The following is a 16,379-nucleotide window of genomic DNA, read 5'->3' as shown; positions in this document are numbered from 1 at the left end:
ACAGACTGTACTGGTGGGAGATACTGATCTTAGTTGACTTTCTGTACCTGAACTCTAAATGTTATCTTCTATTCTCACATAAAAGAGCCAAGCGGCTTGGTGTGTCTTAAACCCTTGTGTGGTGTATTCTAGAACAATGCTTGTGTGACGGCTCGTGGCTAATGGAAGAAAAATTGGAATCATCTTCCAGATGTGAGATGCTGCATTGTGGTTTCAATATAGGATGAGTTGAGCCTGTGGTGCTGCAGAGTTTGCTTTCTCTCCACACAGGGTTTGGTTGTTACAGCTAGTACCACACGTTGTCACTAGCTGGATCAGCTTATGCAAGGGTGTTCCAGGGAAAATAGTTTATTGCAGTGAGTTTTTGGTCATGTGTATTTGTGTTGTGTAAAAGTGAGTGCAGTATGGAGAAATGAAAGGAATGGGTGTCCCAATGGAAGTGGAAACCCTGGTGTTGATGTGATCTCTGTTTTCTGTCAGAGAGGATGGTAGATGGAAAAATACTATTTTCTGGGTCAGGAAGGATGGTCAAAATTATGTATTTTTATCTTTAGCTCTCGCATGATGTTGAAGAGAGAGAACATGGGGAGACATTTTTAACCTTCATAAGGTGCATCCATAGTGCACCATTTGCAGACTGCTCTGGCTCCCTTGTCCCCCTCAGCAGTCTCTCTGGACAGAGTTTTCCCTGCTTCCAACTGGCATAGTTTGGGTTTTTCTCTGCTGCTGCTCTGCTCTTGTGGAGCGTAGGTTGTGTTAACAGGAGTACGGTCGCCTTGACTGTCCCCAAGACCTTGGTGTGCTGTGCCTGGATGTGGGTGTTTCCCGAGTCCCTCGAGCTGCACTCCAGTGTCATGGAAAATTGGTGCCAGCCCCAAGAGGTGGGGAGGGGATGAGAGTGGATATTTCTCAAGTAACTCTTGTTTTTACAGCTCAAGAGGAAACACTGGGCTGGGTTTTTAACAGGACAGAGCACCTTCAGCCCTGTCGCCTGCAAACCAGAATTGCACAGCTTTAACGAGAAGTTGCTGTAAAATCTCTGAGTTAAGGTGACACACTTCACTGCTGTGTTTCTGGATGTATTTTGCAAAAGATTTCTAATTGGAGAAAGAAAAAGGTGAGGATGTAGCCAGCCCTGGCAGCTGCAGTAGTTCAGTAAGGGCACTTGGTTGCTTTATAATAGGCCAAAAGATGGGATGAGATGTTTCAGGGGGTGGGCAAGGCTGTGCAGGGCAGGTACCTGTTCTACAGAGGAGATAGCGCAAGCAAGCTAGCAGGGTAAAAAAATGAAGATATGCTTAAAACCCACAATTGTGAGAGAATTCCTGGGGAGGGAATTGATAATGAGCTGATGTAAGGAGTAAATTTATAATAATGCTGTCTTTTAGCTGAGTGATGTGATGTGCTGTGCTCGAGTCACATGTGATGTGCTGTGGTGGATGTAGCTGAACAGCCTGATGGGGAAGGCTGTGGAAGTCGGGCTGTGACAGATCCTACTCTGTTGTGGCTGCTGACTTTGTGCCACCTGTTGCTCTCTTACTGCCTCTGGTGTGTGTATTGGTGCCTGTTGCAAGACAGACCACAGGTAGAGAGTGAAGTGAGCATATGAATGGAAGTTTCCCTGCTTCAGACTCTTTTCATTCTTCTTCCATGACTTTTCTAGCAGATGTTTTGGGGCTCTCAGTGGCAGGGAGATGGGGAAGGAATGCACATGTCTGTAGCAGGAGAGGGATTGGGTTAACTGACATAGCAGACTTTCTTTAAAAAAGCAAACCCAAGCTGCTCTTTGCTCTCTGGAAGTTCTCATCCTAGAAGCAGGTGAGTAATTTGAAAGAAAATTCAGCTCTTTTCCCTCCCAGAAGCTCCCTGGTGGGGACCTGGGCTGTGGGTGCAGTGCCTGGCCTTTCTCTGCAGCTGCTGGCTGTGCCCTGGGCACCTGTTTGTCCGTGGGGTGGTCCATGGCAGGACAGGGAGATGTGCTGGTGGAGCTGGTCCTGTCTGAAACTGGGCGAAGACTCTGCCTCCTGTGCCTTACCCTGCCCAAGATTCTCTTAAGCTTTTCAGGGACAGATTTGACAAACAGCTCTAAGCAGTCGGCATGGTTGCTTAGGAACAGTCAGAGGGAGATATATATTTGGTATGAATGCTGCTGTGATTAACTGTACAGACAAAACCAAGGTCAGGGAGGCAGCTTTTGCCTTGTCATTTTGCTGTCTAGGTTTCAGTGAGATTGGGTACTAAGGATGTCTTGTACAGCGTGTTACTGATGCAGTGACATTGAAGCAGGAAGGGTGTGATCACCTTGATCACATCTCTGGTAGCATTGATGATACTAAAATCCCCTTGCTTTCTATTTCTTCAGAGGTAACCAAGCACCACAGCTTTTTTTTTTCTGAGAAGATGGGAAATGAGAACAGCTTGTTTGGGGATACTTGCAAAGATGTCCATCTGTTTTTAAAAGGCACCCCAGAAGGTGGGGGTGTGGGAGGATACATCTACTATACACATCGCTTACTCAGATTGGTGCTTAGCTGCAAAGTTACTTCTCATACAGACACTTTTTTTCCTACCAGTACTCAGTTAATGCAAATCATCTCTAGTATTTGGCCTTGGAGGTGGTCTGTTTAGAGAAAATACCCTTGCCTGCATATGCAGTTAACATACAGTTAATGCTTCAAGAAGACTTAAGGGTCTCTGCCTGCTGCTTTTGGTGCACTGGCAAAGGTTTGGTGTTGTAGGTCTGTCCACCTGCCCTTACACGCCTTGCTAGAGCACTGACCTGTGTTTCAGCCAGTTTAGTTACACTGATGTGAAGTGCTTCATCTTTCCTTTCTGCCATGGCTTAAGTGTCCTTTCCAAACCACTTCTGGTCACTGCTGGCCCAGGAACAAGGCAGTGTCACCTCTTCGTGTCTTCCAGATGAGTTTTCTGAGTGCCAAGGTACTCTCAGGTGGTAACACTGAGCTCCTGATTGCATACATTTGACTGCTTTGATAAGCAGAGATTTCCCTTTCCAGCCATTACACGAGGACTGTTTTGCTGAGGGAGGTGGCACTCGCTGTCAGCACACGGCACCTTCCCCAGTAACCGCTTTCGCCTGAGCCTGGGCAAGTGCCGCAGAGACATGTGGCAGGTGCATGCAGAGCAGTGCTGTAACCCACCAGCCATCCCCTGGCAGAGGGGGGGTCTCCTCCTTTCGGGGTGAGGAGATGAGGGTGCATCTTAAGGTGCCCAGTTCCTCTTGCTTCTGCCTTTCTGCTTAACTTCCAGGGCAGTAATGTGATGCTGCCTTTCTGCTTTGAGTGCTTCTGTTTTGAGCCTGCTATCCACAACTACTTTGTATCAATCAGCTGCTGCAGAGGTCACTTGTTGCTGGCTGGTAGGTTCACTGCTGTGAAACTGGACATGGCCAGAAGAAACTGTGATTTATTCCCACTGAAAAACCTATTGGATTGCCTTCATCTGCAAGAGGTATAATTTAAATTTTTGTGTCCTCCCTCCAAGTGCTCTGTATATGGGGACTGTAAAGTAGAGTTAAAATGCAAAGTCGTTTACCTCTTACCACTCCACGGCCCAGTAGCCTTTTTTGATCCACACTTGTGGATCTGGGTCACCATAGATGGGCAAGACCCAGACTTTGTAGCCACGTGTTTATCACTAGGTGCATTGAGAGCTCTGGAGGTTTTTCCCCATCTGACACATGCACGCTGAGTACCAATACCATGTGCAGCATATTGCTGCCTGTCCGGTGATACCTGCAGCTGAACCTTTGAATTGCATAAACATCAGTTGAGATGTTGCTGTGCAAGAGCATGACATTTGGGGGATTTTATTTTTTGCCCTCTCCAGCAGGCTCCTGCAAGAATAGACAGGCATTCAAGAAATGCAAGAGCATCTCCTGGGCCAGTCACAGTCACCACTTTGACAGCTACGCTCCTGTTCCCCTCAGCACAGTGTGGGCTGCCCTGAGGATGGGGCAGTAACGCTGAGTACTTTGACAGGTGGTAGCTTATTCATACAAGAAATGTTTGATTTTTGGGGGGAGCTGAGTAAGAGGGTGCATGGGACTTGTGTGTTTCACTTCTGCCCAGGGATCTGGGAGCAAGAGTCTCCTCTTGCCCCCTCACCTTGTCTCTGCTGAGGTTCTGGTAATAGGGAGGCTGTCCCCACAGTACCCTAGGCAGCTGGAGCAGAGGCTGTAAGCCAAAGGTGTTTGGCAGGATTTTCAACCTATTTTGAGTACTTCCACCAGAATTCCCATTCCCATGTTGCATCCCCAGGAAGGTTGCTGGTTTTGTAATCCACAGTAGCACTTGTACCAGTTTTTTGTGTCACTACAGGAAAATGGAGACAGGAGGTATGTCAGCCAGTGTGGGTGCTTAGTCTGCAGTGGTGAATAGTGTTGTTCCTGCTCCCATCTCATGGAAAAACTGTAGAAATTACATGGATTTGGAAATAGATGGTTTTATAAACACTGCTACATAGCTGCAACAGAGGGTTGTCTTCCACCAAGAGTCAAATTCAGAAGTCAATCTCTTTCCTGCTTAGCTGCCTCCCGGGCAGGAGGAGGTCAAGCTCCGTGCCTCTGGCACCACATCCTGCTGGCTGTGCTTGGCCAGAGCCCTGTCTGTGGCATGGGGTCCATGCAGCTGAATTGGGTGGTGTGATGCTGATTTATCCCACGTGCGTGGTACACGATGCTTCTCTTCTGCTGGCCCTCTTCCAAGGTCTTGGATTAAAAACACTGCCAAGGACAACAATGAGTGGAAACCTGGCTGTGTCAAAACTTCACCTAAGGTGTAATTATCTGCTCTGAGTCTTTTAACCGTATGAGTCCTGCTTGGTGGTGCCTGGCAGCACTGGCCGTGGGCAGGGCCTCTGAGCCCGCTGCAGGCGTAAGGGTGCTGGGGGGCTGTACAGAGGCTGAGGGCGGTGTCCAGGGGTGTGCAGCTGTGCACAGCTGGTTGCCCAAAGCTGTGATGGGGAAGCACAGATTGTGGAAAGGGTGGGCATCCTGTGTGCCCTCAGAGTGGAAGAGGGAGCTGAGCCAGGGTGAGTGGCATTGCTGCTCCCCACTTGGTTCCTCTCCAGCCATGCTCTCGTGCCACAGATTATGGCTGCTTCAGTCTATTTGAGCTGCTCAGTTTTTGGGGGTCTCTGGCCCATAAATTCATGAAAGTAGAAACCCATGCTGGGTGGTTGTATTGCAGTGAGCTTTCTGCAGGGGAGCTCTGAAGGCACACTATGTGAATGAGAGCCTCTCCCTGGCTTTGACATACCAGGATTCAAGCAAAATCTCATTGTGCTTTGTTTGTTTTCTTTCTTTGTGTGTATATAAATAGAAATGCTCAGAGTCCGATGCTGGGCAGGCTCGGGATGAACAGAGCTCCTCCAGGCTGCCATGCCCATGCCTCTGTGTGCCAGCATGGACTGGAAGTGTCACAGTGTGCCTCCTCTGTGACAGGGCACTGTGCTCCCCTGCCAGTACCAAGCCCAAAAGCCATTCCTCAGGTAGCCCCATGGATGGAATGGAACACAGGACCCTCACTGGGGGCCCTGTGTGTCTGGCACTGGTTTCATTGGAGCTGCAGATACTGAATACTGATTCCACCCCCACGCCCCTCCCCAAGCTTCAGCAGTGGGGATTTCAGACTCTCCCAGCAGGACTGATTGCTCTGCACCAGCTACTTCTGAGTCCCTGCAGAGCCCAGGTGTTTGTGTCCCTTCCTCGGTTTTGCTGTTATAGCTGTAAACCAAGGGAATTAAATGTTTTTGGGGTTTTTTTCCTTGCAAACTTTCCTGTAATTACAATGTGGGAGCATGTTTTGCCATGAGATTTTCCAGTTACAGAGTGCCAAGTACATGTTATTATTTTGGAGGAGAGAAAAAAAAAAAAAAAGAGGGGAGGTAAGTTTTGACACAGGGATAATATTTGAAAATTGCTGTTGACTGAAGCTCAATTACCTGGCTGGTACTTAGTTATTAAAAGTGAGTATGAACAACTGTGGCATTTAAACTGAGCATGGCTGCGGAGCAGGGCAGGGCAGCCTGGGCCTCCAGCTCACCACCCATTAGGGGCTGCTGTTGCTCTGCTTCAGCAGAGGGCTCTAGCGGGGTACTTTTCTTCAAAATTTGAAAAGTGAATTTCTAAATTTTAAACTTTTTTGGAGTAATAGGAAATCCATTATACCTTTACTTGTGTGCATGCGATTTAACAGCATCCTTTGAGTTTTGCCTAACCCTGACAGTATTAGGCTAATGCAAAAGAGTTGCCACAGTAGCAGTTGGTGGAGGCATGCAGAGAGGGGGAGGGAATATTTTCTTTTAAGCCAGTATCACTGTGGAGGCAAGGGCTTTTGGTCTTGTCAGCAGCACTCAGAGAAGCCTGGTCAGGGTGGAGAAGGTGTCAGCCCTGTTTCGTGGATGGCTTCCCTGCAGAGAGGAGGGCTGGGGGGTATGTCTGAGCCCTGGTGGCTTGTCCCAACAACTGAAGTGGCTTCCCTCAGTCCTGGAAGATGGAGCACCCTGGGGCAGCACCCACTTAGTTAAATCCCAGAGCATCAGCCCAACTTCTTGCTGTGCCCACCCGTGGACGTAGCTCAGCAGAATACTGTTCAGAGCAGTGGGTTTCAAAATGGCAAAATTCATGTATGCAGTTTTATGTGGGTGTTCATCAGGAAATGCTTATGGTAATGTAAGACAATTGCTAGTGCATAGAAGTGGCTTCCCCATATGTTTGTGTAAGGTCTCACCCAAACCCAGCAGGATTTGATGGCACCTTCCTGGCTGGTGTGCACAGACCTGTTGCTTTCCAGCCCTGGTGAGAGGGGTGGAGGGAGGTGCAGGCAGCTGTGGGCAGGGTGGGTTGTTTCAGAGCATGATGCACCTCCTTGGGGGGAAGGTGCTGGGGGATGGATGTTTCCAGAACTGGCTAGTTTTGGCTGCCCTGTGTCTTGCCAACCCCCAGAAACCCTACTGCACCAGGGTGTGTGGATGGGCTTGACGTCCATCAGCCCTGAACGGCCTCTACTGAGAAAAGCTGATCGCATTTTTTTGCTCTTCAGGCTGCTGCAGACTTTGTCAGCAAGCAGCAGCAGGGGAGGGGGGCTGTGCCGGGGCCAGGCGGTGCTGGGGATGGCATGGGAGAGCTGCCATTCTATCTGCCCACATCTTTGCTGCAACAAACCCACCCAGCCTCTGCTTTGTGATCTGCAAATACTGCTGTTCTTCCATGGGCTCACAGCTCTCTAGCTTTTTAAAAAATTTATTTATTGTGACCTGTGATGGTAAGGGTGCAAAGCTAATGTTTCTGATTCTCAGCCTTAGCTCAGTCGGTTTCAAGTCCAAATTGCAGAGCCAGGGAGCCCAGTGGGTGGGGGAGGATGGTTTTTGCTGCCTTGCAGACAACAGATGTTTTCAAGGTGATCACCAAGATGTCAAGGCAAGAAAAAGTAGAACTGAGCATCAATGAACTAAAGTTAATGTATTTGCAGTGCAAAGAGCCACATGTTTATGTTGGTGCTGTATGAATTCTGCTCTACAAGGTAGAGGCCTGTCCCACCATGCTGTGTCCTTGTGGCCAGTGGTCCTGTGCAGGTTGGCCTCTGCAGGAGCTGCCAAAATGTGGAGCAAGGGAGGAGGCGGGATGCTGAAGGTGTGTGATCCTGCAAGCTGAGTCACTGTGCTCCTGTGGCCATGTCAGGCTGACCCAGGGCCCACGGGGGAGCCCAAGGCCTCTCCTTTCCCTCTGTGACTCGTTATGGGTCATCCTTCCCTTGAGAAAGGACGTGAAAGCGGAACTCGTTGTGAAATATTTTTTACCTCTTGCAGCCTCATGACTAAACAGGCCTATGCAGAAAAGAGATGGTGCAGAGCAAGCCTGGCCTCGGGGTGCTCCTCAGTGGGAGTTGTGGCCTGGGCTGCGGTGCTTGTGCCGCGGGTGGTGATGGCGCAGGAAAGCTGGAGCTGCCTCACCAGAAGCACCGTCTGGGACACAGCCCCAGCCCTGTGCTCACCTCACCTCCTTGGTGTCTCTCAGAAGGAAGGGAGAGCCGTGGCCTGTCCAGGCGCTGTGTGGTCACGTTTTCTGTGCTGCCCTCCCTGCCGCGACAGCCTGCAGTGGTGGGATTTGTGGGGTCGCAGTGGCAGCACCGAAGCGGGGTGCCTTGGCCCCCTGCAGTGAGAAGGAGGCCAGGCTGGGCTGGCAGCAGACTCTGCTGTTAAGCACTGCCGTATGTTCAGCTTTTCTTCCTTTTTTTTTTTTTGTTTTTTCCCCCTCCACTAGACTGCACAGTGGTTTCAGTGCTTTTCCGCTGGACAGGAGCAGGGTCAGAGCCCCCACAGCAAAGAGCTGGGCCCCTCTCCCAGGCACAGCCGTGCTGTCAGGAGGCAGCGCCAAGAGGTGGCACGGGAAAAGCACGGCAAAAGGCAGAGAATAAATGGTGCAGGAAACACAAAACACTGGAATTACCTACCACAGAAGAAGAATTTAATTTCTTTCCCCTTTTCTATCCACTTTAACTTTTCAGGTCATTGACGCTAATGGGCTGCGGTGGAAGTAAATAATCACATACGCCAGAGATGTAACATTGATTTTTAAGTCTCTTCTCACTAATTAGTGACAGGTTTTGTAGGGATTGACTCCAGTGCTTAATAAACCTGACAGTACTTGCCTGCTGTCTTGTTAGGCAGCAAGAAAAGCAAAGCAATTCAGAAGAAAAGGAAAAAATAAAAGGCGTTAGCTTGCTTTCACTTTCATTTTGTTTTTACTAGAATTGTATTAGGATAGTTCTAAAAAATGACTGTATTTTTAGAAGTAGAACTATTGGTGTATTGTAGTTTTTAATAACTTTAAAAAGATTCCAGTTTACTGCTCAGTCCAAATAAGCCATGTAAAGGGTAGGTACCAGTCAGCATAAGGTCACTGCAGGGCAATAAATGTTTCACAGTTTGATCATTCTTATAATTCTGTTAATCAAACAGAAACTAGCGTAAGTATTGAGAAGTCTGAGGTGTCTACAGCTACAGGCACTGCTCTCTTCATACAGTACCTGCACAGCTCTCTAATATGCAAAGAGCATCCTCGAAGCTGTATGCTGGAAATTTTACTTGCATTTGCTTCTAAATCTTTGGTAAACATGTTTCCCTTTGGTAATACAACAATAATACATCTTGGGTTTTTTTTTCCCTTTTAAATTAATGAATTTTAGAGTACAATATGCAATGATTCTCAGCTCTCAAGATTATGCCACTCTATTTATAAACTAAATTGTTGTAAAGATACATGCCTACCTAACAAAAAAATTTTTTTGAAGTTAACAAAATGGTATACTGGCCAGCCAATAAATGTAATTTCTATTTATACCTGTTCAAAAGCTGTGAAAAAGGTTTTATATAAGATAACGTGCCGGTCAGTACAGCCCTGGGATGAGTTTATAATACAGATGCACTAATTAATTCATGTAGAAGAACAGAACAAATGCTAGTTCTGATTAGAAAATTTGGTTCTCAAGACAGGCAATGGTAGCTGATTTTATTTTTTTTTTTTAATGAATGACTTGAAGGTCAAAAAGTGAGAAGTGGAATTGTTCATATACTTTTCTACATGAAAGACTGATAAAAAAATATGAATGTAATAGTCTTTTTCTCATTCACTGAGCCTCACTCTTTTCCCCTACTACTTTCTCATGGTCTGGTATCTGAAGAGTTAATTGTCAAATGGATTATTTCTCTTGCTTGCTCCAGGTAGATGAGTATGGTTATTAAGTGGCAATGATGACAAATGGCCATGTTTGGGGATTGACTCACACCCATTGAGGCCTTGTTCTCTCCCCTCCATCACACATCCCAGTTTTGCCCCAAAGTGGTGCATGAAGAAGTAATAGAATAATAATAAGAGATGCAAGAGGAATTATGACATGTCAGAGTAAGAGGAATGACAGAATATAATACAGAGAGTACATGAAATCAGGCTGTGTAACTTGTTTACAGTGGGATTAACCAAAAACTGCTTGTAAAAGAAATAAGGTTAAAATTAATGTACAGGTGAATCTGAATATGTAATTTGCCAGAGCAAGCAACCACTAAAAAGAATGACCCTAATTAAAGTTAATAGCACTCTAAAAAAAAATAAAAATCAGTATCTAATTAAGCATTCAGCTTCCTCTGTACTGTTTGGCTCCTTGTCTTTAGTTCTCAACCCTGGCATCCTTCAGCTGCACAGTTCTGAAGAGCATGGGGTTAATGACATGTCCCAGCTCAGGTGTTAAATCACAGCCAAACCATACTGCTTGTTTCCCATAAGAAAAAAAAAAAGTGCCTCTTTTTTTAAAGTAAGGGTCATTTGTTTTCAGGTGCTGGATGTTATCCTAATCATACAAGGAAGCATTACAGCTGATAGAGCATGTCCTCTTACGTGACCACAGCCTACTGGTTTACAAACAGCTCCAGTAAAACCAGAAGCAGCATGGCCTCATGGAGCATTTTTATTCTCTCTTTCCTTATAGTTTGTCAGTAGCGATGTTTCTGGGAAAAGGTTTCCTTACGGTGCAGGTTTAAATGGTTGTCACATAGAAGTGCTGTTCTTCCCCTTGGTGGCACGTCCCAGCTGGGAAGGGGATGCCAGGCCCTGAGCACTTCTAAGTCAGACCTGCACATTTACTGCCTGCCAGCTCCTGGCCAAACAATTTTGCAGCTACCTCCTTCCAGAGCTTTCCCACACTCAGGAAAGGGATGGATGCTGCAGGCTGTCTGCTTTATTTGACAGGATATGCCCTGACACTATTCTCTCCAAGAAATGCCATGCTTGGCAGACAGGCAGCTGCACTGCATGAGCTGAATAGGGCTCCAGCTGGCCAGAGATGCACTTTTAGACTCTATCAAATGCCAAAGAATAACAAGCACTAATGCAAGATCTTCTCCAAATCTTTTCTAGTACTAAAAAGTATTTGGGGGGGGGAATGCAGCTGGATCACTATGCTCCATGTCAATGAGTGCTGTATTGCTGAATAGTCAGAGTGGGTTACCACTGTTACAGAATTTTACCTTCTCACCACTGATAATTCAACAGCGGCCGATTTAGTCAGGTTTGTAATGACCTCCCATCTTTGGTTTTGTTGCTACCCGCTTCTCTTTCATTCTTTGCTACCCCTGTAATACCCAGCATGTAGGCCTGATTCATTTTTTTCCAGAGACTCTCAGAAGAGGTGACTAATGACTGTGAGGACAGTAAGGGCTCAAGACTTGCATGATGAGACAGAACAAGTGGGAATGCAGCTGTGTCAACACAACCCACAGAACTGGGATCTTGCATCATCCTGATGTAAGGGATTAAGCTCCACAAGAACTGCACAAAAAGCCTCCTTAGAAATTCAGTTATCAGAAAGTAGACTATGTTATTAACAAAGCAGTTTTAATAAAAAGGTTTAAGGCTTACATCCAAAAAGACTTATAAATAAACATAATCATAATACATATATTCTATTTTTTTAAAAAGTGTTCATTATAAGACAATATATATTTTCCAAATTATAAAATCCCATATAAATAGCAAATTACTCTCAGTATGCAGATTGCAAAAATACTAAAAACTGGGGTGCATATCTGAAAGGAATCAAGCACGCACAGAACAAATGGCAGAAAACAGAACAATGATACAGTTGGACACAATAAATGCTGTTGTCCTAGTATGTAATTTTTCCAAAACTGTACAAATGGAATTGAGAACTTTTCAGTTGCTCAACCTTGTTCAGCTCCATAGACTCAGGAAGGACTCTGGATACTCCACTCCTTGAGATTTCAGGAGCACACTAGATTCTTTTGGTATCAAAAAAAGAAAAATCTGTCTTCTGATGGAAGGCACTTAGACCAGACCAGTGCAGGGTTTAAGAAGCAGCTTGGATTTAGAGCCAGAGAGCAGCAAAAGGCATCTCCTGAATGAAGATGCATGGCAACAAATTCTGGTAGTTATATGCAAGAGGTAGCCAAGTCTTACACTCCTCAAGGTTCCCCTGCTTGCCTCCAAAATAATATAAATTAAAACAAGAATAAGTGGAAACTTCACATGTTAGAAATATCAAAGTAATAGGGTAGTTTTTTTGGGTTTTTGGGTTTTTTTGATTGGGATAAGCAAACCGGCAAATTGGACTAAGAACTCGCAGTCTGGCTACAGCAACATGCTTCTTTCTTTGTGGTACAAGTTGCAGCAGCATTTGGCTCAGAGCTTTCACCCTGTGTTTTCGCATGGCTTTTCAAGTGAGCTGTACAACAGATCCATGTGAATGGTAACATTCATAATGATGGGACTACATCTCCTAGAACAAGGCAGACTGCAGTACTGCAAGAGGACAACTCCTTGCAGAAGCCTGCCAGTGTATTTAGATTCTAAATTCTGAGCTATTTTATTATGTAGCACTTTTTTTTTTTTCTGATCATAACCAAAAAAGAGTCAGTTATTCATGGAAGAAATAAAGACTATCCTGCCTGTTGTTTTCAAGGAGTAATATAGTCATTATATGTTCCTTTAAACACTTCTGTTATATAAAATATAATGTTTTCTTTCATATACTCAGGGTCATGAGCTCTGACTTTTTACTAAAGTGTCAGAGCAAACTCATACATGCAAACTGCAATAAACACACAGAGGCTTAAATCTTGTTTCTTATTATAGTGTCAACTCAGTAGAGATAATGAAGAGAATAAGAGTCATTTATAGTCCCCTGGCTTATTCTCAATTTAACCAGGATCAAAAAACAGATGAACAATGTTATACTGAAGTTAAGCCATAGTTGCTGAGAGCAGAACTTTTTGTAAGTAAACAACAGATGCATTGTAACCCTTTAGATTCCAAAATTCTCCATAGTTTTCTGTCCTTTCAAACATTAAAAATAACTTATCCTTTTCTTGGTATGCTATGAATACCAACCGCCTCTCTCATGGCAATTTCTTCTCAGTTTTCAGTTAAAGACCCAGCAAGAAGGAATTGCAAATATTGCACAGTACCTTAGGGTGGAAGACTACAAAAGAGAATGGCACTTGCAGGGGGACTTCAGTCCAAAGAAACACTCTTCATTTTTTCTGCTAGTTCCTGTCTCATTTCTATATGTTTTTTCAGGTTTTGCACTTCATGGGGCAGGTTAATGTCCCACACTGACACGCAGGACTGTAATTCTGGAAAAAGAAATTGAAAAAAATTGAAAACTGCAACAGAGATGAATTATTGCATAGTTAGAAGTGGCTTTGCTTGTCTGCGTATATTTTAGTTACTCATAAATTGCCTCAATGAAGCATGATGCTTAGGACCTGGAAGACAAATTATATGACACTTTATGTGTGATGTAATGCAGTTATGGGTTACAAGCTGTTTGTACTTGCACGATGATTTGGATTCCAGTTCTTACACTTAGAATATACCATTTAAAAGCAGTTGAAAAACCATTTCTGTTGCCTGTGGGCCATAAGGTACTGACCTGAGCTACAGCTAATATTAGTACTAAGGTGCCTGCATAAAATTTCATCTCTATATTCCTGAGCAGATATACCCTGAATGCTTACAAGACTCCAAACCCATTCACTGTAAACTAAAAATGAAAACTGATTTCACAAGGTAGTGACTATACTGGGAAAAGGTCACTTCTTCAATCTCCCTTCATGCAAATAATATTTTTTCATGGAGAATTCACATTGCATTTAGTTGAATAGTATAATTAAGAACACTGCATGAGTAGGGGCTCACAAACTAAGGCCCCAAAGTTTCTGGAAGTCTCTGATTTCTCTCTGTATAATTAATGGCACTCTTAAATACAATAAAAAGGCTAAAAATGCAGTAGGTGTTCTTATGGTAATAATCAGGTTATATCAGAATATAAAAAACAATGCTGTAGGTTTGATTCTTATTTTAGTCCAAACAGTCAGCTCATCTACACTTGCCACTCTTAACTTTATACTGCTATGACCACATTTTTAGGAGTCACTGAAACTGGGATGAGATAAAGGTGAAGATGGGCATCAGTCAGAGCATCAACTGTAACTGTTCTTAGAAAAACTAAAAGATGGAGATTTTCTATCTTGCTATTCCAGCACTTTGCTATCCTAATTGTCAGGAAGCTTTTCTTGATGTCTGACCTAAATCTCCCTTGATGTAACAGAAGATGGTTAGTTGTCATCCTACCCACAGGGAATATATAGAAGTCTATTCTCTTCCTCTTTATTTACATATTTGAAGCTTATTATTACATCCTCTCTAAGCTTTATTTATATTAACCAACTTAACTTCCTGCAATGTTTCCTCACAGGTTGCATTTCTCTCCTCTGGACTATTGTAAATATTCCTAATAGTCCAGATCATTCAGCAGTGTCCCAAACTTATACACTCCTCCAGCAGAGGCCATATCAGCACTCAGCAGAGTGTAAGAATTAGCTCATGTCTTACAGCCACCACGTTTCAACTGGTGTGAGAATGGTGTTTGCCTCTTCTGAAGCCACGTGACACAGTTCAGCTTGTGATCAATTTAACCCTTTTTCTGCAGCACTGCTGTTTAAGCTGATCATTTCCTCATGTTAGTACAAGGGATCATTCCTAACTAAGTAAAAGGTCTTGCATTGGTCCTTACTGAATTGTATCTTATTTCCTTCCAGACCATTTGTTCTATTTGTCAAGGTCATTTTGAATTCTAATCCTGCCCTCCAGTGTGCTTGTGGTTTTGTCTTAACTGAGAATTGACTGCAAATCTGAAAAGCACATTCACTATTCCTTCATCCACATCATTCATGAAAACACTGAGGAATCCTGGCCTAGCTCAGACCCCTGTGGAAATTCTTTTGATACATTCTCCAATTAGACAATGACATTTACTCTTCAAATACAGTTTTCCAGTGAATTTTGTTATATACTTCAAATAGAGGCTTCCTCTGATGCATTTTTGGAAGTTACTGTTTGTATAGAGCCCAGAAATGCAAAAGACAACAAAAAGTATTAATGATGTTTCAGTAAAATTATATCAAATTATGTTCATCAACTCTCCACTCTCAATGGGTAGTCAAGCATAATAGTGTGTACTCCACTGATAATGCAAATTAATAAACCACAGTTCAGGTACCTTTGTGATATTTGTTGTCCTCGGTGTCACTTTTATAGCAATATCCCAAAACCAGGACCGCATTCCTGAGACTCCCTTTTTCAAAGAAATAAAATGTCACATTTTAATTTTAATGGGAACTTTGTAATTTAAGGACAGAAAGAGTAGATGACATCATGCCACTAAGAGGACAGAAAGCAGAGTTCAGTCAACTGGAGCTTTTATTCAAAATCATTAACCATGAAAAACCCAGACATGAAAACAATATGGTTCACATCTCCATTTAATGTAGGGGTTTATCAGGGTTCAAAGGCGTAAGCACTGGATCAGCTGGCCAGCCTGTTGAACAGGCCTGAGAACAAAGCACCCTATTATATACCATAAGCAGAGGCAGCAGGGTCACGGGGAACTGATGTCACAGTGAAGGGATGGGCTCCAAATGAAGTCCCAGTGCACAGCAGAATCAGAAAGTGCCAGTAATCAGTTTGGTTATGAAAAAGCCAAAACAACGAAATGTGATACAGACTAATTGAAAGTGTTCTGAACCACAATGATGGCATGGAGGTGTGTAAGGAGAGTTAACGGGGAGGTAGAAATAGAGGATGGATCATAGGAAGGTGCCTACTGGATAATGCAAAAAGATGCTAGGAAGATCGGAGTGGTTGGATCACAGAGGGATAAGTTGAACGTGCCAGTATTTCTGCATCAACTTCCTGCTTATTCCCGACAAGACACATTTACAAATGTCTTGCAAGACAGATGGAAGCTGTTACATGTTCTCCTGCCACAGCAGCTCCCTGTCCTACTGGCAGCACAATGAGGGCAGTGAGCCCTTGGCTGTAGGCTAGCAGAGGAATACAGGACCCAGCCAACGTATCTGGGTCACGGCTCAGGCCAGGGAAAGGACAGCCCTCTGTCTGCAGACACCCCAGCCACAGCACTGCGCCCCACACCTCTTCATACATGAAGTCTTACACACTCCCCCAGGGAAAAGATGAGGAGAGGCTCAGTTTCTGGGGTATAAACAGACTGGAGCATGGCTTACTGTGAAAGCCACAGTCCTGGAAGTTTTGTGTGACCACACTGCACTGTCCCCCACCTCCATGATTTGTTCCTTCTTAATTGTCAAATGTTTCTAGTGGGTCCCCCAGGTAGAGAGAGATTTTTGGTGCCCTGTGAAGATCTGCAGTATATTCTCCTTTGATATTGATGTAAATCTGCTTATGGCAGATGGGGTGGGTTGGAACCATACACGTTTCATGCTCAGATTTTTCATCACTTTAATTTTTTCTGCAATCAGTCCTA

General features: G+C 44.4%; 1 protein-coding gene across 2 annotated transcripts in view; it reads right to left on the bottom strand.

Moving 5' to 3' along the window:
- The window catches only part of LRRK2 (leucine rich repeat kinase 2), an 83,441-nt gene that overhangs the window by 6,290 nt on the left and 60,772 nt on the right, over nt 1-16,379 (bottom strand). Inside the window, exons 48-49 of one of the 2 annotated variants that reach the window (XR_003399826.1) lie at nt 15,096-15,170; nt 12,527-13,167 (exon numbers count right to left, since the gene is read on the bottom strand). Coding sequence is in view for 1 of the 2 variants with exons in the window: in XM_026862362.1 (XP_026718163.1) it covers nt 13,046-13,167; nt 15,096-15,170 (197 nt within the window). In the remaining variant the exon portion in view is untranslated. Of the gene's footprint in view, nt 1-12,115; nt 13,168-15,095; nt 15,171-16,379 lie in introns of those variants that run through there. The other variant, XM_026862362.1, reaches the window with a different exon arrangement.

This window comes from Athene cunicularia (assembly GCF_003259725.1).
Source record: "Athene cunicularia isolate RWA chromosome 1 unlocalized genomic scaffold, athCun1 chr1_part2, whole genome shotgun sequence".
NCBI lineage: Eukaryota > Metazoa > Chordata > Aves > Strigiformes > Strigidae > Athene > Athene cunicularia.
Note: the sequence above shows the minus strand (reverse complement) of the source record. Positions and strands in the feature narration are given on the sequence as shown.